Raw genomic sequence first — 25,351 nt, 5'->3', positions numbered from 1 at the left:
GCTTCTTCTCTATATTCTCTATTCTTTCCCTCTCGAAGTTCAGTTAGATGCATATCAAACTTTCTCATTCTATTTTTCATATCTTTTTACCTCCCTTTCATATTTTCCCACTCTATTTCTGTGCTACATTCTGGGTAATTTCCTTAGATCTATCTTCCACTTTATTAACTCCTCTCTTCAGCTCTGTCTAACCTGCTGCTTAACCTGTCTATTGAGTTTTATCTTCTTTAAGAACTATGTTTTCCCATCTAATCTTTTCAAATCTGGCTGATCTTTATTTAGAGTCTGTTCTTTTCTTATTTTTTATTCCTTCTTTCATGCCTTTATACTAGTTTGATATTCTCTTTCAGCATGTAGTTCTATTAGCACAAGTGTGGGGACCTCTGATTCTATTTGTTGTATCCACTCGCTCTTGCTTATGATGAATTGTTTCCTAAAGTTTTTAGCTATGCTTTCATCTTTAGGGGGCTTTATTTTTTTCCTGTGGGAATCCTGGGGAGTGGGGATATGACTGAAATGTAGTTTTGCTTTGTTCCATGAGCTATAGGAGAATCAGTTACTAGACATGGGGATTTCATTACATGGATACTATAAATGCAGACCCTAAGCCCATATAGATCCAAGTTTTTGGTTTCTTAAGGGGATTGTTTTCCCCTGGAGCCCAGCCAGAAATAGCCAAACTTCTTTGTTAACTTTGCCAGTGGATAGATTTCACTCTTTTGGGCTGAAATTTTACCCTGCTTACAAGCTAATGCAGTAATCTGTTACTGTTTCATGGATTCTGGCAGCAGGCATGAGATTCCTGGGTGAGAGACACCACACAGCAAGCAGCATGAGCATCATTTTTGTGTCAATTCTCCTTACCCATCAAGTCCCACTGGGTGATGCACATACAGTGGGTTCTGTTACAATAGAACGAGCCTGTTCTTTGTGCCGGAAGAAGGCATTACTTGATCTCTCAGAGTTGCTTGCTGCAAACACATCCCTGAGAAATGCCCAGTAAAGAAGGATCAGAGGTTTGCATTTGTGGCATGACCAACCAGAATGTCCGAGAATGCTCAGGAAGACTGCTTCTCCCAACATACCTGAGGACCTAAGGGTCCTGGCTTGGGACTCTCTGGGCATTAAAAACTGAAACTCCCATTTTCACAGCCAAGAAGATCCTAAGGTGATGTGATAACTAAATGTCATGTGAAGTCCTGGATCAGAAAAAGGATAATAGGGAAAAACTGGGGAAATCTGAATAAAGTGTGGATTTTTTTTTAAACTCGAAACTCCTAGATTGCTGGAAGAGATAACCACATGCTTACTATTTTAGTCACTTGAGAATTTTCTTTTCTTGTGAGTTCAAGTATGCATTACAGATTTTGTTATGTTTTACCCAGTATTTCTAGGTATGTTACTATTTTCCGTTTGCCTTTGTCTATGACTTTGTTGGAACCCAGGTGTCTGTTTAAAATTTATATTCCTATATCCCATCCCCAGAGATTATGACTTTTACACACTGGACTGTAGCCCAGGATTCTGCCTTTGTAACAAATGATTCTGTTACAGGTGGTTTGGGGGTCAAACCTTAAGAAATGCTGCCGTTAAGAATGGAATCATAGGATGGGTCCAAGAATTAATATGGTCTGTAGTCTGCAAATTGAAAGCATTCAACTTCTGAGTTTGGCAAACATTCCCTCCAATCTTCTATTGCAGAGACCAGGGCGGCAGATCCCCCCTCCCAGCCTCCCTCATCTGGGGGGTCAGCAACATGTCCAGTTTGGTTATTGAGACGTAAGGGCAAACCTCGAGGAAAGCTTATAGGTAAACTTTGGGTTTTCAGATACTAGGAACACATTTAGCCACGGCTAACCCCTTTTTCTATATACTTTGAACACAGAGGTGATGCCTGGATCTCTGGAGCCATCTTGCAACCATGGAAAGAGAAAGCATAAGAACAAATTCAGCATTCAGAAAGACAAAAAACAACTTTGCCATTGTTGGATAGCTTAACCAGCACCTAGTTTTCCTCTGGATTTATGTGAAATAAATTTGTTGAAATCACTAGACGTCAGCTTTCCTTTCTTGCAGCCAAAATCATTCCTGATGCACGTAAAGATCCTCATTTCTTTAAAACTTTTTATATTTTACATAATTTCAGATTTATAAAAAAGTTGCAGGGGCGCCTGGGTGGCCCACTCGGTGAGGCATCCGACTCTTGGTTTCAGCTCAGGTGGTGATCTCATGGTTAATGGGTTTGAGCCCCACATCAGGCTCTGCACTGTCAGTGCAAAGCCTGCTTGGGATTCTCTCTCTCCCTCTCTTTGCCCCCCTCCCCTGCTCATGCGTGATCTCTCTCTCAAAATAAATAAACTTTTTTTTTTTTTTAAGTTGCAATAGGGGCATCTGGGTGGCTCAGTCAATTGAGCGTCCGACTTTGGCTCAGGTCATGATCTCGTGGTCCGTGAGTTCGAGCCCCACATCAGGCTCTGTGTGGACAGCTCAGAGCCTGGAGCCTGCTTTGGATTCTGCAACTCCCTCTCTCTCTGCTCCTCTCCTGCTCATGCCTCTATCTCACCCTCTCTCAAAAATGAACAAACATTATAAAGAAAGAAAGAAAGAAAGAAAGAAAGAAAGAAAGAAAGAAAGAAAGAAAGAAAGAAAGAAAGAAAGAAAGAAAGAAAAAGAAAGAAAGAAAGAAAGAAAGAAAGAAAGAAAAAAAATTGCAATAAAATAAAGAATTCTTAGGGCGCCCGCTAGCTCAGTCAGTAGAGCATGCGACTCTTGGTCTTGGGGTTGTGAGCTTGAGCCCCATCTTGGCTGCAGAGATTACTTAATAAAATTAAAAAAAACTCATATATTCTTTACCCAGATCCTCTAAGTATTTTTCTGCACTTACTTTATCATTTCTTTCTCTCTCTATAGTTTTTTCTAAACCATTTGAGAGTAAGTTGGTATGTGCCCCTTTATCCCTAAATACTTCACTGTTTATTTCACAAAAACAAGGATATTCTCTTACATAATCACAGTGTCATTATCAACATCAGGAAATTGACATCGATATAGTACTGTTATCTGATCTACAGATTTATTGGAATGCTTACCAACTACCCACTAATATTCCTTTTTATAAGTTTATTTATTTTTTAAAGTTTATTTATTTATGTGGTGGGGGGGAGAGAGAATCCCAATCAGACCCCACATTATCAGCACCGAGCCAGATATGGGGCTCGAAGCTGAAACCAAGAGTCAGATGCTTAATTGACTGAGCCACCCAGGTTCCCCTCCCAGTAATATTCTTTATGGCAAATGGAAATCTAAGATCATTCCCTATATTCAGTTATGTTTCTTGGCATCTTTCATCTGGAACAGTTGTTCAATTTTTATGTCTTTCATGACTTTGGAAATTTTTGAAGTGACGAGTCCATTATTGTGTAGAATGTCCGTTAATTAGGGTTCATCTTGTATGTTCTCATGGTTTGTTTCAGATTATGCATTTTTGGCAGGAATACCACAGGGACAATGTTGTGTTCTTCTCAATTTGTCCATCAGGAGGCAGATGATGTCAAGTTGTCCCATTACTGATGTTAAGCTTGGATCATTTGATGAAGGTGGGGTCTGCCAGTTTCCTCCACTGTCAAGTTTAATTTTTCCCTCTGTAATCAATAAGACTCTTGAAGGGAGAGACTTTGAGAATAGATAAATACCTCACTATCCAACTTGCACCCACTAGTTTTAGCCTCCATTGATGATTCTTGCCCTTTCCCTATTTGTTTATCTTAGAATGGGCTCATGAATTCTCACTTTATCCAATAGGATATGATCCATTACTGTTACTATTTTTGTACTTAAATTATCCCAGATTTGACCTTCAAGCTGGCTTCTGTGTCCTTTTAACATGTCCCCATCCATTTTTTAGTTGTCGTTGTTGTTTTTCTTCTGGACACAGCCAGATGACCTAGGCTTATTTAGCACTTCTCTGCTCAGCCCCAGAATCAGCCATTTTTCCAAGGAATATGTTTCTTTTCATGGAAACAGGTGTTTGAGCACCAGCTCTGTTTTCCAAAGCTCATTCTTTCTTAGCTGGCTTTTTTATAAGAGGAGTGACCCTTCAACTCCTATCGTGTCATCCTTTCTATTATGTGTCTGTTCAACACCTTCCTCCAGATTTTTCCTTCACCCTCCAGATCTCTGCATCTGGAATTGGGAATGTGTTTCTCCAGAGGCAAAGGCCAGTGGCTATGAATAAGTACAATCTTTCTCAAGTACACATGCTTACATACTCATATCAGAGTTATTTCCTAGACAATTTGGGGCAAAATAGAGAATCAATATGTACAATTTAAGGTCAACGATGTTCAAGCAATAATTTTACCAAACTTGAGATGTAGAATGGAATCTAAAACTCCTTAGCAAACGTGAGATACAAATGCACGTCTTTGCTTTTTTTGTTTCCTAAGTAATATTTACTAGTTCTTAAAAGCTTAGCGTTTCAGAGTGTGGCCCAAGGAACATGAGTTTCACAGAAGTTTCCTGCAACGTAAGGGGTCGGATTGCGACGTCAAATACATTGCGGGGAGCTCGGTAACAAGAAGTTAAGCAGGTTTCCCGTGGTTTTGATATATCGCCGACGTCTGTTGTGACTTGCCCGCCCGGTGGGATGATGGAACACAGTGCTTCCCCATTCCCCAACACTCCTGATGGTGAATAACTCAGGCGGAGGGCTGCCTGGCCCCGTCCCACAGGGTTCATGTGCCCGACAGCCAGTAAGTCACCTCTACTTCCTAACTATCCCCAGAATTCACTCACATCTGTCCATACTAACGCTCATTATCCAATTCAGGTCACCCAATCTCTCGCTGATTGAGGCCTTAATTGGTCCACTTGTGTATCAGGGTCCCAGCAGGAAACAGATGGCACACGCAAACTGGTAATTTGGAGAAAAGTTAATAAAGACAGCGGGCAGGGTTTAGGGATCAGGCTCCCCTGCTGCTATTTAGAGCAGGAACCATTAGCACTCTGTGCCCTAAGGGCCCTGGGGAGGGATTGCTTACTGCCGAGGGCAGAGGGGGGGTGTTTGGCCTTTGGTAGGGAGAGGCAGGCCCTGGTGGTAACCCGGAAGAAGAAGTCCTAACTAACCCTGCCTTCCCCCAGACCTCCAATCTCCTTGGGATGCCCGCTGTGGGCCAAACACAAGCAGAAGCTGGAGGGAAACAGTGCCCCAGACCACGTGGCCAGCTTCCCAGGGCACAGAGGAAAGTGAGGGCGGAGAATGGGTCTGCAGGGCCACACGAAACATACCTCGCCCACGCTGTCTTGAGTCTTACCTCCTTAGCCCCATTCCTCCTCCGTGGGTCTCAAGTCCACATCTGAATATTTCCCATTCTTCTTAAAATCCATAACTACTCCCAATTATTCCTGGAATAAGATTGGTGGTTTAGTCCTAGCTCATTAGAACTGAGGTCAGCCTCTCTTCCAAAGTCTGCGTTCAGTGACCAGTGTCAACAAGCTTGAAACCAGTGATGGGGAAGCACTGACCCCACGGAATTGGCAAATGCTACTAATCAGGGCACTAATTTTTCCCTTTCAGAAGGTTGTATATATATATAAAGCGTTTTATTTAAAAACTTGTTATGAACTCAGGAAATGTTCTCTTTTTTTAAAGTTTATTTATTTTGAGAGAGAGAGAGAGAGAGAGCACACGTGCCAGGGGGAGACAAACAGGGAGAGAGGGATAGAGAGAGAATCCCAGGCGAGCTGTGCACTGTCAGTACAGAGCCTGAGGCCGGGCGGAACTCACGACCAGGAGAGATCATGACCTTGAGATCTAGGACCTGAGCCAAAACCAAGAGCTGGATGCATAACCAACTGAGCCACCCAGGTGCCCCAGGAAATGTTCTCTTAAAAGTAACTACTTCAGGGGCACTTGGGTGGCTCAGTTGGTTAAGGTCCAACTTTGGCTCAGGTCATGATCTCGTGGTTCACAAGTTTGAGCACCAAGTTGGGCTCTGTGCTGACAGCTCAGAGCCTGGAGCCTGCTTCGGATTCTGTGTCTCCCTCTCTCTCTGCCCCTCCCCCGCTCATGGTCTGTCTCTCTCTGTGTCTCAAAAATGAAAAGAGAGAATTTATAGATGAAAGATTTAAAAGACTTGTCAAGTAAATGTAATATGTATACATTGTTAGGCACCTGATTCAAACATATGAACTATTTGAGCAAGTACAAGATGGGGAAACGGAAGCATTCCATGTCTGATTTTTTAAATTATTTAAGTATGATAATGGTTTGGGGATTTTTTTCAAAAGTCCTTACATGTAAAGATTGAGATTTCTCACCCCGGTACTATTGACATTTTGGACTGGATAATTCTTTGTTGAGGGAAGCTGTCCTGTGCATTGTTAAGATATTAGTCGGGATCCCTGGCATCTACCCAATAAATGCCAGTAGCATCCCCTTAGTTAGGACAAAAAATATCTCCAAATATTGCCAAATGTCTCCTGCAGACACAATGGCTCCCTAATTAGAAACAATATGTTAGAGATATGTTAGAGATACCTACTATGTATGTATGTGGAGATACATACTGAAGTATTTTGTGGTTGAAATGATGCTGTATCTGGGATTTAAATAACCCCAGGGGAATTTAGGGGGAGGTTAGAGAAGAAAACGGTTTGACTACATGTGGACAATCATTGAGGCTACCTAGGGGACACATTGGAGTTCATTATACTATTCCCTCTTTGTATGTTACTTTTCCCTAATAAAAAAAAGTTTAATTTAATTTTTTTTTTCATCTACATCCAAGTTAGTTAGCATATAGTGCAACTATTTCAGGAGCAGATTCCTTAATGCCCCTTACCCATTTAGCCCATCCCCCTCCCATAACCCCTCCAGTAACCCTCAGTTTGTTCTCTGCATTTAAGAGTTTCTTATGTTTGGTCCCCCTTCTTGTTTTTACATTATTTTTCCTTCTCTTCCCTTATGTTCATCTGTTTTGTATCTTAAAGTCCTCATATGAGTGAAGCCTTATGATTTTTGTCTTTCTCTAATTTCACTTAGCATAATACCCTCCAGTTCCATCTACGTAGTTGCAAATGGCAAGATTTCATTCTTTTTGATTGCTGAGTAATACTCCATTGTGTGTATGTGTATATATATATATATATATATATATATATATATATACATACACACACACCACATTTTCTTTATCCGTTCATCCATTGATGGACATTTGGGCTCTTTCCAAACTTTGGCTATTGTCGATAGTGCTGCTATATAAACATTGGGGTGCATGTGCCCCTTAGAAACAGCACACCTGTATCCCTTGGATAAATACCTAGCAGTGCAATTGCTGGGTCGTAGGGTAGTTCTATTTTTAATTTTCTGAGGAACCTCCATACGGTTTTCCAGACTGGCTGCACCAGCATGCATTCCCACCAGCAGTGCAAAAAGAGATCCTCTTTCTCCGCATCCTCACCAACATCTGTTGTTGCCTGAGTTGTTCATGTTAGCCATTCTGAAAGGTGTGACGTGGTATCTCATTGCAGTTTTGATTTGTATTTCCCTGATGAGTCATGTGGAGCATTTTTTCATGTGTCGGTTGGCCATCTGGATGTCTTCTTTGGAGAAGTGTCTATTCATGTCTTTTGCCCATTTCTTCACTGGATTATTTGTATTTTGGGTGTTGAGTTTGATAAGTTCTTTGCAGATTTTGGATACTAACCCTTTAACTGATGTCATTTGCAAATATCTTCTCCCATTCTGTCAGTTACCTTTCAGTTTTGCTGATTGTTTCCTTCTCTGTGCAGAAGCTTTTTATTTTGATGAGGTCCCAGTATTTCATTTTTGCTTTTGTTTCCCTTGCTTCCAGAAACGTGTTGAGTTAAGAAGTTGCTGCGGCTGAGGTCAATGAGGTTTTTGGCTGCTTTCTCCTAGAGGATTTTGATGGCTTCCCATCTTACATTGAGTTCTTTCATCTATTTTGAGTTTATTTTTGTGTCTGGTGTAAGAAAGTGGTCCAGGTTCATTCTTCTGCATGTCGCTGTCCAGTTTCCCAGCACCACTTGCTGAAGAGACTGTCTTTATTCCATTGGATATTCTTTCCTGCTTTGTCAAAGATTAGTTGGCCATATGTTTGTGGGTCCATTTCTGGGTTTTCTGTTCTGTTCTACTGATCTGTTTTTGTGCCCAAAAAAAGTTTAATTTTTTTAATGTTTATTTTTGAGAGAGAGAGAGAGAGAGAGAGAGAGAGAGGAGAGGGGGAGAGAGAGTGGGAGACAGAGAATCTGAAGCAGGCTCCCGGCTCTGAGCTGTCAGCACAGAGCTGGACATGGGGCTCGAATTCATGAACCATGAGATCATGACCTGAGTGGAAGTTGGATGCTTAACCAATTGAGCCACCCAGGCGCCCCTAATAAAAAGTTTAAAAAATTATAGTGTAAAGGAGAATTAAAATACTTCCATTTTCCCCAAGCATCTTTAGCATATTAGGTTAAATAAGTTGTCTCTAAGTCAAAAGGTTAAGAGTTTAATTCATAGTTATTAAAAAGTCTTAGTAAAGCTCCTTGTCTACTTCCCAAGTCTGGAGAAAGTGGATGATGTGTCTCATGACTGAATATTAAATTCTTTTCCACACCAGGTAAAATTTTTTGGCTTTTAACAAAATTGGAAGACCTAATCATGTTCTAATTATCTATTACAAATCATTGAGACTCTTAGGATAAACTAAGGAGTACCCCCAAATAGATAACATCACTGTAACAAAACACCTTCCATTTTCATATGCTTATTATGACAGCAAAGAGTCTCAGAGCTTACATTTATAAAAATAAAAAATAGGAAGAGAATTGGTCATGACCTCTATCTCATTCTGACAAGTAGTAACATTTATCCATAAGTTTCTTAAACTTTCATTAAAAAATTCTTCATTTAGGAGCATCTGGGTGGCTCAGTCGGTTGAGCGTCCGACTTCAGCTCAGGTCATGATCTTGCAGTTTGTGGGTTCGAGCCCCGCATCAGGCTCTGTGCTGACGGCTCGGAGCCTGGAGCCCATTTTGGATTCTGTGTGTCCCTCTCTCTCTCTCTGTCCCTTTCCTGCTCATGCTCTGTCTCTGTCTCTCAAAAATGAATAAACGTTAAAAAAAACTTTTTTTTTAATTCTTCATTTATCTAAGAAGTGCATTTCAAATATCTTACTTTTACAACAGTCCAGACAATACATGACTTGGATCGAATATACACTAACAAGAACTATAATGACAAAACATTTTCCTGGATTGCATTAACAGCCTTAGATAAAACACATTTTTATTTTTTTAGATAATTGTGACAGAATAAAAAGACTTATGCTTTAAATGTTACGATAAAAATCTGAGGGAAGTGCAATGGAAACATGAGTCTAAAGAGGAAAAACGTGGAAGGTCTGAATTGACAAGGAGGTCAGGTCATGATCTCATGGTTCATGAGTTCGAGCCCCTCATGAGTTCATGAATTCATGTCAGCGGGCTCTGTGCTGACAGCTCAGAGCCTGGAGCCTGATTCAGATTTTCTGTCTCCCCCTCTCTCTCCTCCTCCTCACTCGCTCGCTCTCTCTCAAAAATAGACATAAAAAAAATTAAACTTTTTTTTGTACCTTTAAAAATGGATGGGGGGGCACCTGGGTGGCTCAGTCAGTTAAACATCTGACTTTGGCTCAGGTCATGATGAGTCTGAGCCCCACATTGGGCTCTCTGCTGTCAGTGCAGAGCCTGCTTCAGATCCTCTGTCCCCCTCTCTGCCCTTCCCCCATTCTCTCTCTCAAAAATAAACTTTTAAAAAAAGTTTAAAAAATGGATAGGGGGACAAAAATAGACACATAGATCAATGAAACAGAATAGAGAACCCAGAATTCATTATTCAATTATTCAGCATTATTTCAATACCCAAGCTATGGAAGCAACCCAAGTGTCCACCGAATGGATAAAGAAGATACTGTGTATATACAATGGAATATTACTCAGCCATAAAAAGAATGACACCTTGCCATTTGAGACAAGATGGATGGACCTACAGGGTATTATGCTAAGTGAAATAAATCAGAGAAAGACCAATACCTTATGATTTTACTCATGTGAAGTCTAAAGAAAACAAATGAATAAAGAAAAGAAAAAAATCAGACTTTTACAGGGAACAGATTGGTGGCGGGAGGGTGGGTAAAATGAAGGGGATTAAGAGGTACAAACTTGCTAGAGTCAGTCATGGAGACGGAAAGTACAGCGTGGGGAACAGATTGTAATAGGGTATGGTGACAGATGTGACCACACTCACTGTGGTGAGCACTGAGTGTAAAAAAAAAAAAAAAGGATCGGGGGTTCTGTTCTATAGGTTTAAAAGCAAAGTAATTTTTATCTTGAAACTCACAGTATGTTGGCAATTATACACTTCGTAATTTAAACATTAAAAAAAAAAAAAGGAACTGTCAAGTTTGAAATTTGCAGAGGGATGCAGCTGTGCCAAATTCTTCGTGGGTTTGCAGAGGCCTCCGGGGACACGCGCCGTCTACCTGTGTCGCTTGGGGTACCCGCTTCCCTTCCTATTATTTCCCTTTGTGTGGTTTCCTTAACATCTTATGTCTTGATAAGCACCTAGCTCCCTTGGTTTCTTTGCAGGAGGACGGTAGAGCCGAAGTTGTTTCAAGGACAGAGGCTGAGACAGTGGAGGCTCAGGGCGCCCCCGGAGGCTGCTGGCTGGGGAGCCCTGCTCTGGCATCACCGTACCCCTCACGCCATCATCTCCCATTTTTCACTGGTTTACTGGAGAATGGTTCTGTTTTTCCTCTTCTTTCCTAGTCCCTAATTTCCCAATAGAGTCTGGCCACAGTTTATAAACACAACAGGATGCGTATATACATATTTGTATTTTTAAGTGATTCCCCTTTTGCTATTTACTTTGTCCGGACGCGACTTCCCCCAGTCCCCTCTGGCACTCAGATGGAGCAGAGAAGGCCCCTGAGGGGTCTCCTGTGACTGCGTGCCCACACCCGGTGTGCCGGGTTCACAGGATAGTGGCAAAGGCTCCAGTGATTCTGAGCGTCAGCCAATCAGAGGCGGTACACTGTGTGTTCTCCCCGCCCCCAGATCTCCTCAGGTCCAGGCCACTGTAAGCAGTTATTACTTTAAAAAGGCTCAACTCCCATGTTAAACACCACTTTCAGATAATTCTGAAAGATATCTGATAGATAACCTGGGTTGGCTCCCCCAGAGAGACCGTGGTGGTTTTCAATCATTACATCTTGCTCTAGTCAACGCTGTCGAACAGGAACTACTAACAATGAAACTGAGAAAAATAAACACAAACATGAACAAATGACCTTTTATTTCATACAGAGATACAAAGGCAATTGTGTGCAGCAATCTGATGGGCAGTCCAAATCGTTGGAAGTAAATTCATGATAAATGTCACGACAGCCGGTGGAAGACAAGGTGGGAGGAGGAGGGACAGGGCAGTGAGCGCCACAGCTAATAAGTAGAAATACGAAGAGCTACAAGGTTTCAGAGCCTGACTTGAGTTCAGCCGGGGCACTCTCGATGCTGTTGTAACCGTAATTCTACACACGGCCACCAGCAAAATCTGCAAGTGCATTTTGTGCCATTTTGCATTAGAAGTTGCATCAAGGGCCCTGTAATCCTTACGAATAGTTGACACATCGTATTTCATCACGGGAGTTGTAAACTTTGCTCGCGGTCTGTCATGCATGTGGCCTTTGAGGCCCAACAAGCATTTGGGATGGGCATCCTCTTAAGGTAAAAGACTTGACACTTTGGTCCCAGTTTTTGAGGTGACGTTACTTGTAATAGTATCTGCTTTTGACCTGAGGAGAAGGTCTCCTAAAAACTGATCTTCCAGAATACAGTAGAAAACAAGGTCAGGCTGGTGTGGAGTCTCCGGCCACGGCACCTCTCCCCCGCCTGCAGTGTGCGGAGACTCGGACGACTTAGATTTGCACAACGGTGGGCCTGACTGGGTAAACAGTCTCCCGTGAAAAACACATCTCCAACGCTTCCATTTGTAACAGGGACACATCACATAATTTGTTATTAACGAAACAGTTTATTGGCTTTCAATATACAGCAGAAAATTTTCTCATGTAAGTTTATTTTGTTAAACTTTATGTTTTATGATAAAAGAATACTGAACCAAAACATCGGGGTAAATGGAGGTGTAGTAGCATGATTTCTAATATATTTTCCCGGATAAACGATTTGTTGTTGTTGTTGCTTTAAGTATATGACATTTTATCTGATAACCAAAGTTTCCTAAATTCAACGTTTAGAATTGAATTATTTCTGACTAAACCCAGAAAACGGGAGCTCTTAAAATAAAGGCACAGTGTGGGCAGCAGGACAAGAGAAAGAAATGGGAAGAAGATGTTAATACCCAGTTAACATCAGTTGGTTGGTTTCGTTTTTGACTCAGTCTGTCTAAAGCAGGATTATCTCCCTGCAACCCTGTAGATAAATCCTAGTGTTTTAGCTATAAGTTTTAAGAGTTCAGATATACAGATAAGCCAATTTTTAAAAAAACCCTTCTCTTACAGTATTCTAAAGGCTTTTAAAGCATTATATAAATCTTCAAAATTCCTATCACCCACATTTTAAGAAATAAATCTACACTTTAATAAGGCACTCAAGATAGAAAACAGTTTTGAAGACAATTACATTCTACGCTAGGGCTCGCCCATCCCTTGGCCATAGGGACAGAACGGATGCCTTCCAGAACGGAGCCCACCTCTGTGCACCAGCAGAGTCGAGCGGGCACCGCAGAGCACTGTGAATTTGCCTAGAGAGCTGGGTTTTATCAGTGGGAGTGTCCCATCCACCGATGAGAGAGCTATGCCAACAGCACTGCTCCAATTTAATGGTGAAATTTAAAAACCGTATCTCCTCTTTGCTAGAAACTTTCCTTTCAACATAGAACAGTGACTTTTGTTAGCTCTTGCACACACAGGACAACAACAGGAGGACCAGTGAGCCCCTGTGTCCTTCCACGTGACCGTCGGGATGGAAATAAATGTAAAGGAACTTCACCGTTAAACGACAACCTACTAATTCTAGATGACCTGACATCTTACTTGTGTGCCTGCCTTATAAGCATGTGTATCACCAGCGCTGATGCTCCCGCTTCCAAATAACAAGAAATCAAATCCCACCAACCCTGTTGCTGATTCAGACAAACACCAAAGCTTACGATATAGCAATGCAGCCTCGAGGACCGTAGCGATGGAGAGAGATTTTAGCGGGGGTTCCACTCTTTCCTACGTGACAGAGGAAAATGAAGGAACAGGAGGGTCAGACTAAGCCTGAAATACAATTTCACTATGAAAAATGGGCAGCAGGCGTCCCACGAGAGCGAGAAGAGCTAAAAACGCGGTGTCGGGAGCGCATCGAGTTGAGGCTTTGTTGAGGGCTGGCCTCTGCTTCCACTGAGTGAAGAAGGACCCGAGGAAGGCGGCCGTGAGGAGCTTCTCCCTTCCTCCCTCTGGGCTGGCGGCAACGACTGGTTACTTCCCGTAGAACTTTTTGTTGAGAAGGAAGATCAGGAGGTTGACATTTACTTTAGCTCTATTAAATAATTTCATGACCGCAACGCCCTCGTACTGTAGCTGCAGCAGGTCCTGTTTGGAAAAACACTCTGACAGTTAATCAAGTCTGTGGAACAAGAAACGCCACGGCGCAGGGAGGGATCCAGAAGGAATGAGGAATGACAGGTGTGAAATGGTGAGAGAAAGAAGTGCCCCACGACGGGCCTGTCCACTGCACAACCACCCCAAGAGCTCGAGGAACAGGGCACACGGGTCAACAGAACTTTCTGGTACAACTGGAGGTAAGAACTCGTGTGGTTCATATCCAAACACACAAAACATGGAAAGAAAAAGCAGCAGGCTCATTGATCACACATACTTCTTTCAAAGTTACAATAACGTGTCTCTAGTTTGTCTAAGCGATGGGTCACCTGGAGAGGGTGAAGGCATTTCAGTCTCTGATAAAATAATCATTGAAAACAAGGTAAGGCCACCAATGTCATCTCAATGGTAGAGTCCTAATTTCTATTTCACATGAGAAAGCTTTTATATTCTGAAGGCAAGAGGGAAAAGGGCAAAATGTGCACTGTGCCTACTATGCGCTCATCATCACGTAAACACGTTAATGTCTTTTTAAGTCCTGATAAAAATCCTATAGGTGTGATTATCCGGAGTTTAAAGATGAGGCTCAGAGATGCTCAATGATTCGCCCACAGTACAGAGTTGGTCGGAGTGAGGCAGATCTGAGTGCAAAGCCCCTTTTTCCAGCACCCTCCTCCGTCCAGAGCAAATTTAGGAAACCTGAGGGGTCTTGCCCATAAACTTCAGAACAGAGGTGATGAGAAAGCAAGAGTCAAAGAGCTCGGAAGCGCCCAAAAGATCAACGTACTCATCTTTTGGAAAAATCCTAGCGGCTCCATGAGAACGAAGGCCCTGGTGCGTCACCCACCCGGCGTGGCACCTCGCACCCAGCACTCACTCTATACTTTGTGAATGTGCGCGGGTGAACGCGCTACCTGAGGCGCGCACAGGTCTGGTGAGACTGAAGGCACAACAGGATGTTCGTTTGTGTAAGCACCAGAGCGCGTGCCTCACAGGACCCTCGCACTTCTGTTCAGCTAACGTGTTCGGAGGGCCTCTCAGCATTGAGAAGGAAACAAAGACACGCTACGGGCCCTTGGGGAGCTCGCAGTTTGGGGGGTGGGAGATAAGAGCCGACCGAGTCAACGGAGGCATCTCTACGGGCGATGGAGGCGGAGGAGGAACCGGCTGGGGCTGCTGCGGCTCGGAGGTGGGAACACATGTGAAAGCCCCCCCGCCCCCACTCGTGTAAATGACGGGGAATAAAGGAGCGGACGCAGGGTCAGCGCGTGCAGAGATGGCGCCTGCCAGGCCGACGGAGCGCAGCAGCGGGCGGCGGGAGGAGGGAAGGGGCCGGAACCGACCGGGACACACACAAAGCTGCGGGACTCAGGGCGGCGCCCAGGAGGCCTCGTGGCGCCTGGTGCTTTTCTCACGCGTAAAAACTGGAGATATTTCAACATAAAAATTAGGTAAAATTATGTTATAAAATGATTCACTGCAAAGTTCTTTCCGAACTTAAAATGGGATTCAGTTTACAAAGATCTAATTTACACATGCCTTGTCAGAAATACACATGTAAGCACCTGTATCAAGTCAAAATGAGAGAAAAGATTTCAAGCTACTGAGTAGGCTTATAATTTTCTACTATCAACACTTAAGCATTTTGTTCAAGGTCAAGGTACCAGTTGGATTTAGTGGCAACACAAATAGAAGCTTGAGGTAAAAGCTTTTGGGAGATGTATGTACCCGCCAGACCTTTCTGGGGACTACAGACCAGGGGCACCAGAGCACAGGGCCCCTGGGCTCCTTCCCTCCCGTGTGGAGCCCAGCTCAGTGCTGCAGTGCACGGCCGTCCCCACACGGGTTCCCTGCCTCGACGAGAGCACAACCACCTCACCTACAGAGTTCTCGGTTCTGCCGGGCGCACACCCACCTGGTAATGTAGCATAAACGTCTCCATTTGAACGCCCATGAACTTGGCTTTCACCTCAAAGTCTCCCACTTCTTCTGTTGGACTGATTTCAAAGATAACATTTTTAAACCTGTTGAAACATAACATCGTAAGGGTATATTTTTACGTTCTCGGGAACAGTATTCCATGAAATGTAGAAAGGAGAGTGACAATCTTCAAGAGTGAAAAGGGGTATAGCATAAAGGTCCAAGTACTCCTGCGGGTGGAGGACCGCAGGGCTGCTACTCTACGGGCCACCTGCTCAGAGACCTGGGGAGAAGCCGGCAATCTCTCCCTGCAGCCCTCGCACACCACAGAAGAGGAACCACTGAGGAATGCCACGATGGCCTCTGAAGGCATGATGTCATAGGAATTCTTGGCCTTCGCTGTGGCCACTGCTGAAATCTAACGGTATAAGGATAATTAACAGAAAACTGGCCTGGAAGGAGAGGGATGAAAGGTGTGTGTATCAATGCAGGCATGTTTGAGGATTACAAGTATGTAAGAAAAAGGGGTCAGGACAAAAAGAACCATGACAGGTGCTATAGATATAAATGAACCGAGTGTTACCACAGATACACCTGCTACTGCTGAAAGTGTGTCACTTACTTAAGGTGTCACTCACTCTCAACATGTTACATGCCCAGAAATTTTATGGCAGTGGAAGAAGGCGGGAATGTGTTGTTCCCTGGGTGATCAAAGTACATCAGCCCAGATTTCTAGAACTCAACTATGAAGCAAACCCATCTACTAGGAACAGAGCCAAGAATCATGAATGATGCAAAACAGGCCACGGAGAAGCTGTAAGAGAGGTCATGAAATCCACACACTAGAACGTGCACATCTTACTCGACAGGAGGTCCTCTGGGGTCATTCCTTAAAGGTACTTCATGTGATAAACAATTTTATTTTAGCCAGTTTGCTTTGTTATTTGGTTTCCAAGCCTATCATAGCAAATTGAAAAGAAGGCAGGCAAAAAAATGGCTGGCATTTGAACAGTAGAAAATAATGACAAAAAAAAAAGACAATAAATGTGAGACAAACTTGAAAGGTGCATAAAGTGCTCACATAAAAAACCTCAAAAACACCAAGGTCCCCAACTGAAAAGCGACCAGAGAAAATACAAATAAGCCACGATTCACACACACACACACACACACACACACACACACACACACTCAACTAGACTCTAAGAAATGTCAAGTTTTGTTTTTTTTTTTTTAATTTTTTTTAATGTTTATTTATTTTTGAGACAGAGAGAGACAGAGCATGGATGGGGGAGGGGCAGAGAGAGACAGAGACACAGAATCCGAAGCGGGCTCCAAGCTCCAAGCTGTCAGCACAGAGCCCCACGCGGGGCTCGAACTCACGGACCGTGAGATCATGACCTGAGCCGAAGTCAGATGCTTAACCAACTGAGCCACCCAGGCGCCCCAGAAATGTCAAGTTTTAAAATGAGTACTAGGGGCGCCTGGTGACTCAGTCAATTGAGCGTCCAACTCTTGATTTCAGCTCAGGTCATGATCCCAGGGTTGTGGGATCCAGCCCCAAGTTGGGCTCTGCTAGGCACGGAGGCTGCTTAGGAGTGTGTCTGTCTGTCTGTCTCTCTCTCTGCCTCTCCCCTGCTTGTGTACACGCTCTCTCTCAAAAAAAGCTCTCTTTAAAAAATTAAAATCGGGGGCGCCTGGGTGGCGCAGTCAGTTAAGCGTCCGACTTCAGCCAGGTCACGATCTCGCGGTCCGGGAGTTCGAGCCCCGCATCAGGCTCTGGGCTGATGGCTCAGAGCCTGGAGCCTGTTTCCGATTCTGTGTCTCCCTCTCTCTCTGCCCCTCCCCCATTCATGCTCTGTCTCTCTCTGTCCCAAAAATAAATAAACGTTGAAAAAAATAAAAAAATAAAAATAAAAAATTAAAATCGGGGGGCGCCTGGGTGGCTCAGTCGGTTAAGCGTCCGACTTCAGCTCAGGTTATGATCTCATGGTTCGTGGGTTCGAGCCCCGCAAGGCTATGTGCTGACAGCTTAGACCCTGGAGCCTGCTTTGGAATCTGTCCATCTGTCTGTCTCTCTGTCCCTCCCCTACTCATGCTCTCTCTCTCTCAAAAATAAATGTTTTAAAAAATTAAAAAATAAAATAAAATCAGATACTATCTTTTAACTACTGAATTCAAAAACATTGAAAATTACTTTACTACTCAATAATGGCAAAGAAATAGGCAAGTAAGCGCTTCCATATACATTTCTGACACTACTGCAGATTCTTTGGCGATATACATATATACATACATGTATATATATATAAATTTTTTCATCTGCTATGGAAAATTGTATGGCAGTTCTTCAAAAACTTAAAACTACCATGCGATCCAGCAATCCTGCTTCGGGGTATAGATTCAAAAGAACGGAGAGCAGGATCCCAAAGAGACGTTTACACTTCTATGTTCACAGCAGCATTGTTCGCAGTAGCCAAGAGGTGGAAGCAGCCCACAAGTCCCCCGACGGACGTATAAACAGAATGCGGTGCGTATATGTACAGTGGAATTTTATTCAGCCTTAAAAAGAAATCTGTCACACGCCACAACATGGATGAACCATGAGGTCACTGAGCTAAGTGAAACAAGCCAGTTACGAAAAGACAATGGCTTATATGAGATGCCTGGAGGCATCGAATACATGAAAACAGGGAGTAGAAGGGTGGTTGTCCTGGGCTGGGGGAGGGGGAAATGGAGAGCTGTTGTCCAGTGGGTACAGTCTCAGTCTGGTAAGATGAAAAGGTTCTGGATAGCTGTTGTACAGCAACATGAACATACTTAACACTACCGAACTACACACTTAAAAACGGTTACGATGGTAAAGTTTAGGTCTTGTACTTTTTATAATAATAACTTAATAATTTTAATACTTTGACCAGAAATTCCATTTTTAGACATCTATCATAAAAAAATAATTAGAGGTAAAACCAAAGATTTACATATAAAGAAAAACATACCGCAAGTGTAATAACGTAAAAAGTAAAATCAACTTAAATGTCGTACAGGTGAATGGTTAAATTTCAACTACAATATGAAACATTGTGTGGCCATTAAAAAGGATGCTTTCAAAGAATGAAAATTTCTCAAAATATAATGAGAAAAAAGTTGGATATGTGACTATTTTCACAACATACGTTAAAAAAATAATAGGTAGATAAATAAGCGGGAAGTTAGATAATCTGCTGTGAACAGAGGCACAGAACATACAGTAATTATTTCAGTGGCTATCTTTGGCTTGTGAAATGATAAATGCTTTTTTTTCTTCTTCTTTATGCTTTAGCAATTTCCGAAGTTCAATAATGAATACATATCACCTTAGGATCAGAAAAATGTTTCTTTTTAAACAAAGTTGTTATTGTTTTAACAGACACAAAATCAGAAAGCTCAGCTATGTACGGCCACAGGGCTGACTGAACAGGTACTCCATAAATGCCTGCTAATGACAGCCAGGCCAGATCCAGGAACCTTGTACAAAGCAAGCTGGCCCTTCCCAGGAAGGAGAATGAGGGGAAGGCCCTGATTCCTAGCCTCAGGTGGAATAGAGTAAACTCCTCTTCTTGTTCTTATTTATTCTTGGTTTAGACACAGGAGAAATACAAAATGTTTTCCTGCTTTAAAGAAGAAAAATTGGGGTGTCTGGGGGACTGTTGGTTAAGCATCGGGTTCTTGATTTTGGCTCGGGTCGTGATCTCACAGTTCATGGGATTCAGCCCCACGTCGGGCTCTGTGCTGACGGTGCGGAGCCTGCTTGGGGATCCCCCTTCCCAAAATGAATAAGTAAACATTTAAAAAAAAAAGAAAAGAAAAAAGGTAAAGAGCAAAAAAATTAAGATGGGGCTAACAAAAGTAGGTGCAAACATGGCTTGGGGCAAATATTCCACAACAAAGGAGAAGTAACACTTTCCCTTCTCTGACAGACAAATTAACTCTGAGCATTGGGAATGCTGCACCCAAATAGATATATAAGTAAATAGAAGATATGAAAACAACCATCCAGAAATAAAGGGAATCAGATGTGATCAATGTAGAGACAAAATCAAGATACAGAACAGAGTAAAAAATACTCACTGGTTCACTTGCAGGTCCTCAATTTCCAGAAGGACTCCTTTTTCATGCAGTCTGGCTGCTGTGTATTTCAGAGAAATCTTTTTACTCTTCTTTCCTTTCATTTCCCCAGGCTTCTTGGAGACCCTGCAAAAAAATCACATCACGTCACTTTCTCTCAGTAGCTACAAGTCTGTTGGTAATTCATGGATTGGAGGCCAGAAAACAGACTTCCCCTACACTAGCCTAAGTAACATACGGATTCTAAAATGGCCAGTAAGTGTTAGGATTAGCCTGAGTAATATTTTTGCAAAACAGTGGAAACATCACTAAATTGCTTTGGCCTTTAATTTACCTGTATTTGAAAACCCATGTAAATTTGACAGGCCGTGTCATCTGTCTAGGTTCCTCTCAACACCTCAGTACATACAAGTGTGAAGCACTCTAACGTTAGCCTAAAGGAACTGTACTGAACCCCAAAGGAGTTCCTGTAAGGCCCTCAGCTGTGCAGGGAAAAAATAAACATATCTCAGAATAAGTAATTTTATAAAGACTTTAAAACCAGTGTAGCAAATACAGAGGAGTGGGAACAAGGAGAAAGAAACAGACCTTAAGACCTTTTCTTGATCGGGACAATCAAGATAAAAGGGATTTTCAAAAGTAAGTGAGGGAAGAATAGAGATCTATATGAGAACCAGGGATTTGGGACTCCCAAAGGAAGGGTCTCAAGAAATGGGCAGGAACGCTGGTACCGGCACAAAAGGGAGTAACTGCTATGGAAGGAACTACAACACGTATAGAAATTACAACTGTACAATAGAAAGTCAGTAAGTGCTTGAAGAACGATGGGGACATGTCCAAAGGTCACAAGAGCCAACTTTGCAAGCTGGGTCAGGTGGGTCTGATTTTCACCCCAGCACATCAGCCCTGCCTCACCTCGGTCTTCCAGGGAGGGAAAGAAGAAAGAGACAGCCAGAGGGCAGGGAGAAGAGTAAGCAAGCCAGAGAAGGGAGGCTGGTGTGGCAAAATGTTAAAAACAGGTCAATCTGGGTGAAGGGTGTGTGTTTACTGTTCTGTTCACTCAACCTTTCTTAGGTTTGAAAATTCTTACACTGAAGAGTGAGAAGTACAAAGTAAACCAACCCTACAGATAGAGCCTGCAACTACCACCTCACGCCTCTGGGTTCTCAGTTTCCCTCCCTATAAAATGGGCATGATCTGGCTGTGGCCGCGCCAGGAAGGCTGCATCAGATCCTCCCTGGCAGCTGGGAAAAAAGCTGGGGTCTGGGATCCTGTCCCCAAGAGGTGTAGAGAGAGACCAGAGGATCAAAATGTCCATCATATTCCTTGAGTGATCTGAAGGCACATGCAGGTTTGGGGAGCAGTAACTAAACTCCTTCCACGATTCTTTCATTTCTAGGGCCACGAAGATATTTTGGAACAAGGGATGCTTAGAAGCAAGCATCCTTGAAATACCCCCTACGTTATTTATTTACATCACACAACAACAAATGGATCTAGGAAATCATGCCAACAATTAGAAACAAGATAAAAGAATGAGAGCAATAAATAGACCCAGCGTGTTTTAAAGTAAAAACTTCCAAGGTCACTCGAGTTGCCTCTCCTTCCTTCCCCACGGACGTTGATTCTTTACAAAACATACTCACTTGCCCTTGCTGGCCAAGTTATCCAAGCAGGTTTTGATATAGCTTTTGTAGTAATCCACCTGCTCTCCATAGAAAGTGGCCTTCGAGTTCAGGGCAGCGTATGTTTGCTGTAATTTCACCAGCTCGGCCTTCCTCCTCTGTCGATACCTCCGCTGGTTCCGAATATCCTAAGACACAGTTGTTAAAGTTAGGACAATAATGACCAGTATCGTATTCTTCTTGAGTCATCCACACTAGGGCTTAACCCCACTTTGCATGACCACGCTTTAACAGGAAGCAACTGAAGTTCAAAAATTAGCAAAGAAATTCAGATCCCGTCAATTTTTTTCTCCCGTACCTAGAGGTACGGAAACGTGTTACTTTTTTAAGTTTATTTATTTTGAGAGAGAGAGGGAGAGAATGTCCATGTGTGTATGAGCAGGGGAGGGGCAGAGAGCGAGAGGAAAAGAGAAAATCCTAACCAGACTCCTCACTGTTAGCACAGAGCCCAATGCGAGGCTCGAACTCATGAACTGCGAGATCATGACCTGAGGTGAAATCAAGAGTTGGACACTTTACCGACTGAGCCACCCAGGTGCCTGGGAGATGTGTTACTTTTACAGACTTCCACATTCTTAGAACTTACCTGTGAAGCTGACTTAAACCTCTTAAGTATGTTGGCAGGAGACGGAAGAAAAGATAATTTTACCGTGTCAATGATCAAGCTCCCCGATGTGCATGGTATTTCTACCAGCAGCAAACACCTACGCTCTCAGCCCACACCAGAGCCCCTTACTTGTGAAGATTCACACAAATCAAGAATTGCATGACCAACGTGATGTGAATTTATATTTCATAGTAATCATTAAAAAGATCTGGAGGAATTCTTTAAGGCCAAAGACAAATTAACACACAGGCAGCTCTAGTTAGGGCCTTCTCCCTTTTGATTTAGGCCATGGAGTAAATCATCAAAGGGCAGCAAGGTCCTCATGTTGGGAAACTCAGAACCAATTCCCCAGCGGAGAGGACACTAATCTGCCTGTGCCCTGAAGGCATATTGTCATCTGAACATCTGCTGTCTCTTCACAAGCTCCCTAGACAGCTTTGTCCACGGCCAGCCCATCACTGCCCCCACAAGCAGTACCCTGGCAATGTCGTTGATCAGCTCCTGATATCTGTTCTTCGGGTCCACCGTCCCAAGCTCCGTTAGCTTCTTCAAACCTGACTGGATCTTCTCCTTCTTCTCCTGAAGAGTGAGGTTGCTGTCTTCCTTTACAAATTGTGACTTTTTCATCTTGTCAGGAGTCTTGGCATCACGAATAGCGCGTCTCTGCATGGCCCTCTGATGTTCTGCTTCCTACAGATACAGAGAAGAAAAAGAAGTTGCTGGCACGTTTACCACACTAATCCCAAACCTGAATTTATACAGCATATCCACACCTGAATTTACATAGCCCTGAAACTCCATTCTGGAAACGGAGGGAACAAACTTGCCCTCTGACAACTGACAGAGAACCTGCACAGAGCACACCTAGAAGAGATCGCGTCGATGCAGTCACACGGTCTCGTAGCGCTTCTTCCCTGGATTCTCACATATGGTTAGGAGATTGGGCTCCGAGTGGCTACAAGATCCCTCGTTTTTTTCCTATCACATTCTGAGACATGGGAGCCACTGAATTTGACTTGAAACACAGCTTCGTTCATTGGTGAATGTTAAAAACACACCCGTGCAACACCAGCGTTTGGTAAATTCTTGCCGACTCTTTTTGCCACCTTGACCAGGCTGGATCACGCTGAAGGCTTCCTTTCGCTTTCAAGCATGCTACGGATGCCAGTATCTGGAGCAGTCCTTCCGATGATTCTTCTTTCCCAGTTGACATTTAGCGTTTGCCCATTACGTCCCTGCCTGACATGGCTCACACTGCTGGCCCATTCTTTTGGTGTCTTCCTCCTTCTCTAGCTCCTTGCAGTGTGGCTCTACAGCTCTGCCCTCATGGCCAATTCGCCACCCCTCCTCCGAATCCAGTGCCTTTTCTTAGCTATCGCCTTGCTTGTACCCTCCACGTTCTCTCCTTGCCCCGGGCACAAGTTTGGTACCTCTAAGTGACCCCTGGTAGTTTCTCTGTGACTGTTCATCCTCAATACTTGAGTGACCGTCCCTATGCTACGGATCCCACATCTTTGTGGCTAAGGTTCTGGTGCTGCATTTTGAACTGTTTGTGCCAGGACGCTCACGTTTGGAATGGCTTGTAATTCCTCCCAAACTGGAGCGATCCCCTCTCCGGGTATGCCCTTTTTTGCTAACGTCAAGACCACCCCGCATCACACAACGTGAAGAACATAAACCCTGGCGTCAGAAAGAAGCTGATCCAAACTGGTTCCACCACCACAAGCAGACAATCTTGGACAAGTTATGTGACCTCAAGGGTCTTAGCCTCTTCTGTAAGATAAGGATGAAAAGACTCACCTCACAGGGACAGTGGGAGGAGTAAATGAAAGAACCCAGGTGAAACCACCAAACTACCAGTAGGCTCTCATTGAAGGCTGGTTCCACCTTCCCTACTTGAAACTTCCTTCCAGCTTAAACAAGGTGCAGGTGTTGGTTATGATTCTTTATTGCCCCTCACACACAGCTAGTCAGTAATCAATCACGGCATCAAAAAGCTGAGACTTCATTAAAAACAATGGTTTTCAAACAGTCCTATGTGCAGCTTTAAGGGATTCCCGCAGGAACCCAGAGCCCCAGCCCTATTCCTGGTGCTGAGTAGCTCCAATTTTTCCTACTTTATATTTGGGCTTCTGAGTAAACTGTCGTTTATCAAAAAGAATTCATATGCTCAAAATTTGAAACAAATGGCTTGACTTGTCGCATCTTACAAACACAAAAGAGGGGTCTTAAACACGAAGTGCCCCATCATCCCCTCCCGATGCCGAGCCATCCGCCCCCCTCCCCCGACCACGTGGGCCTGGGAGTCCATCCCGGACCTAGATTACTCAAGTCCTGTCTGCTTGGCTAGCACTGCCTAAGTGATCAGTATCAAATGGTCCCAGAGCGACAAAAGCTCTCTACTCCGTGCCTCTCCAGTGACAAACACGGGCTCTACACGGTTTGTTCTCATGTCTTACTCCTCACCACTCACCCTCACCCACACCTGCACTCTAGATAAGTCGGTCTGGTCCCATCCTGTCCGTCAGGTCACATCGTGCCTCTGTTTGTGTGGACTCCCTGGCCCAAGATGCCTCTTCTCTTACGTGCACACCCAGATCCTATCCACGCCTCCCAAGTGTGGCTCCAGTTTCCCTTCTTCCTCACGGCTCACTCCTCACTGGCCACTTTCCTCAATTTCTGCCATTTTTATAGCCAACAGCACAGTCAATTTTTAATAGTTTTCTAATTATTTCAGGTATATACACCACATTTCCCCAAGTAGATCATGAGTTCACTGAGTTTAAGAACCACATTCTGTACTTTATCTACTAAGGCACTTAACAAAATTCTAAGGATGTAACATTCACTTGATTACTAGGCAGACTCACTGACTCAGCCTCAGTTAAATTAAAACACAAAGCCACACACAAGGCCGCACATACATGCCACGAGCCTCATGCCCTCAGAGCATCTGCGTGCCAGTTTAGGAGCCAACGACTTTCTCAGCAGGCCCACACCACCACCGCCCTCCAGTCCAGCCCCGCGTTGCCAGCCCCTGGCTCCCCCCCCCTCCTCAACCCTGGCACGCACCCGTCACGGGAGCATCTGTGTGCCTTGTCGTCGTATGTGAAACCCCTAAGTTTTACCTGTTCGGTGGTGGCTGGGGTTTCTAGGATTTCAGTCAAGGTCTCGCCTGGCTGGAACCGGATGACGTCCACAATTAAACGTTTCGTGCTGAAAGGAGACGGGGGAAGGGTTGAAACGTCACCAAATGTCCTACTTCCTCTCCAACGGCCCTGAGCAGCGGCAGCACACACACCACCTCAGACAGGTCCCGCTGGGCCGCCGTGAACACAAGGCACCCGAGGCCTCAGGCTTATCTATGTGACAATGATGGCGTGGGT

General features: G+C 43.8%; 1 protein-coding gene across 1 annotated transcript in view; it reads right to left on the bottom strand.

The window, feature by feature from the left end:
• Positions 1-11,321: 11,321 nt before the first annotated feature.
• Positions 11,322-25,351, bottom strand: part of IQGAP1 (IQ motif containing GTPase activating protein 1) — a 103,378-nt gene continuing 89,348 nt past the window's right edge. The window contains exons 33-38 of the mRNA XM_030317324.2: positions 25,094-25,181; positions 22,443-22,655; positions 21,320-21,486; positions 19,677-19,799; positions 15,562-15,670; positions 11,322-13,637 (exon numbers count right to left, since the gene is read on the bottom strand). Coding sequence (XP_030173184.1) covers positions 13,524-13,637; positions 15,562-15,670; positions 19,677-19,799; positions 21,320-21,486; positions 22,443-22,655; positions 25,094-25,181 — 814 coding nt within the window. The 3' untranslated portion in view covers positions 11,322-13,523. The remainder of the gene's footprint in view (positions 13,638-15,561; positions 15,671-19,676; positions 19,800-21,319; positions 21,487-22,442; positions 22,656-25,093; positions 25,182-25,351) is intronic.

This window comes from Lynx canadensis, chromosome B3 (genome assembly GCF_007474595.2).
Source record: "Lynx canadensis isolate LIC74 chromosome B3, mLynCan4.pri.v2, whole genome shotgun sequence".
Taxonomy (NCBI): domain Eukaryota; kingdom Metazoa; phylum Chordata; class Mammalia; order Carnivora; family Felidae; genus Lynx; species Lynx canadensis.
The sequence above is the reverse complement of the archived record's forward strand: the minus strand, read 5'-3'. Positions and strand labels throughout refer to the sequence as shown.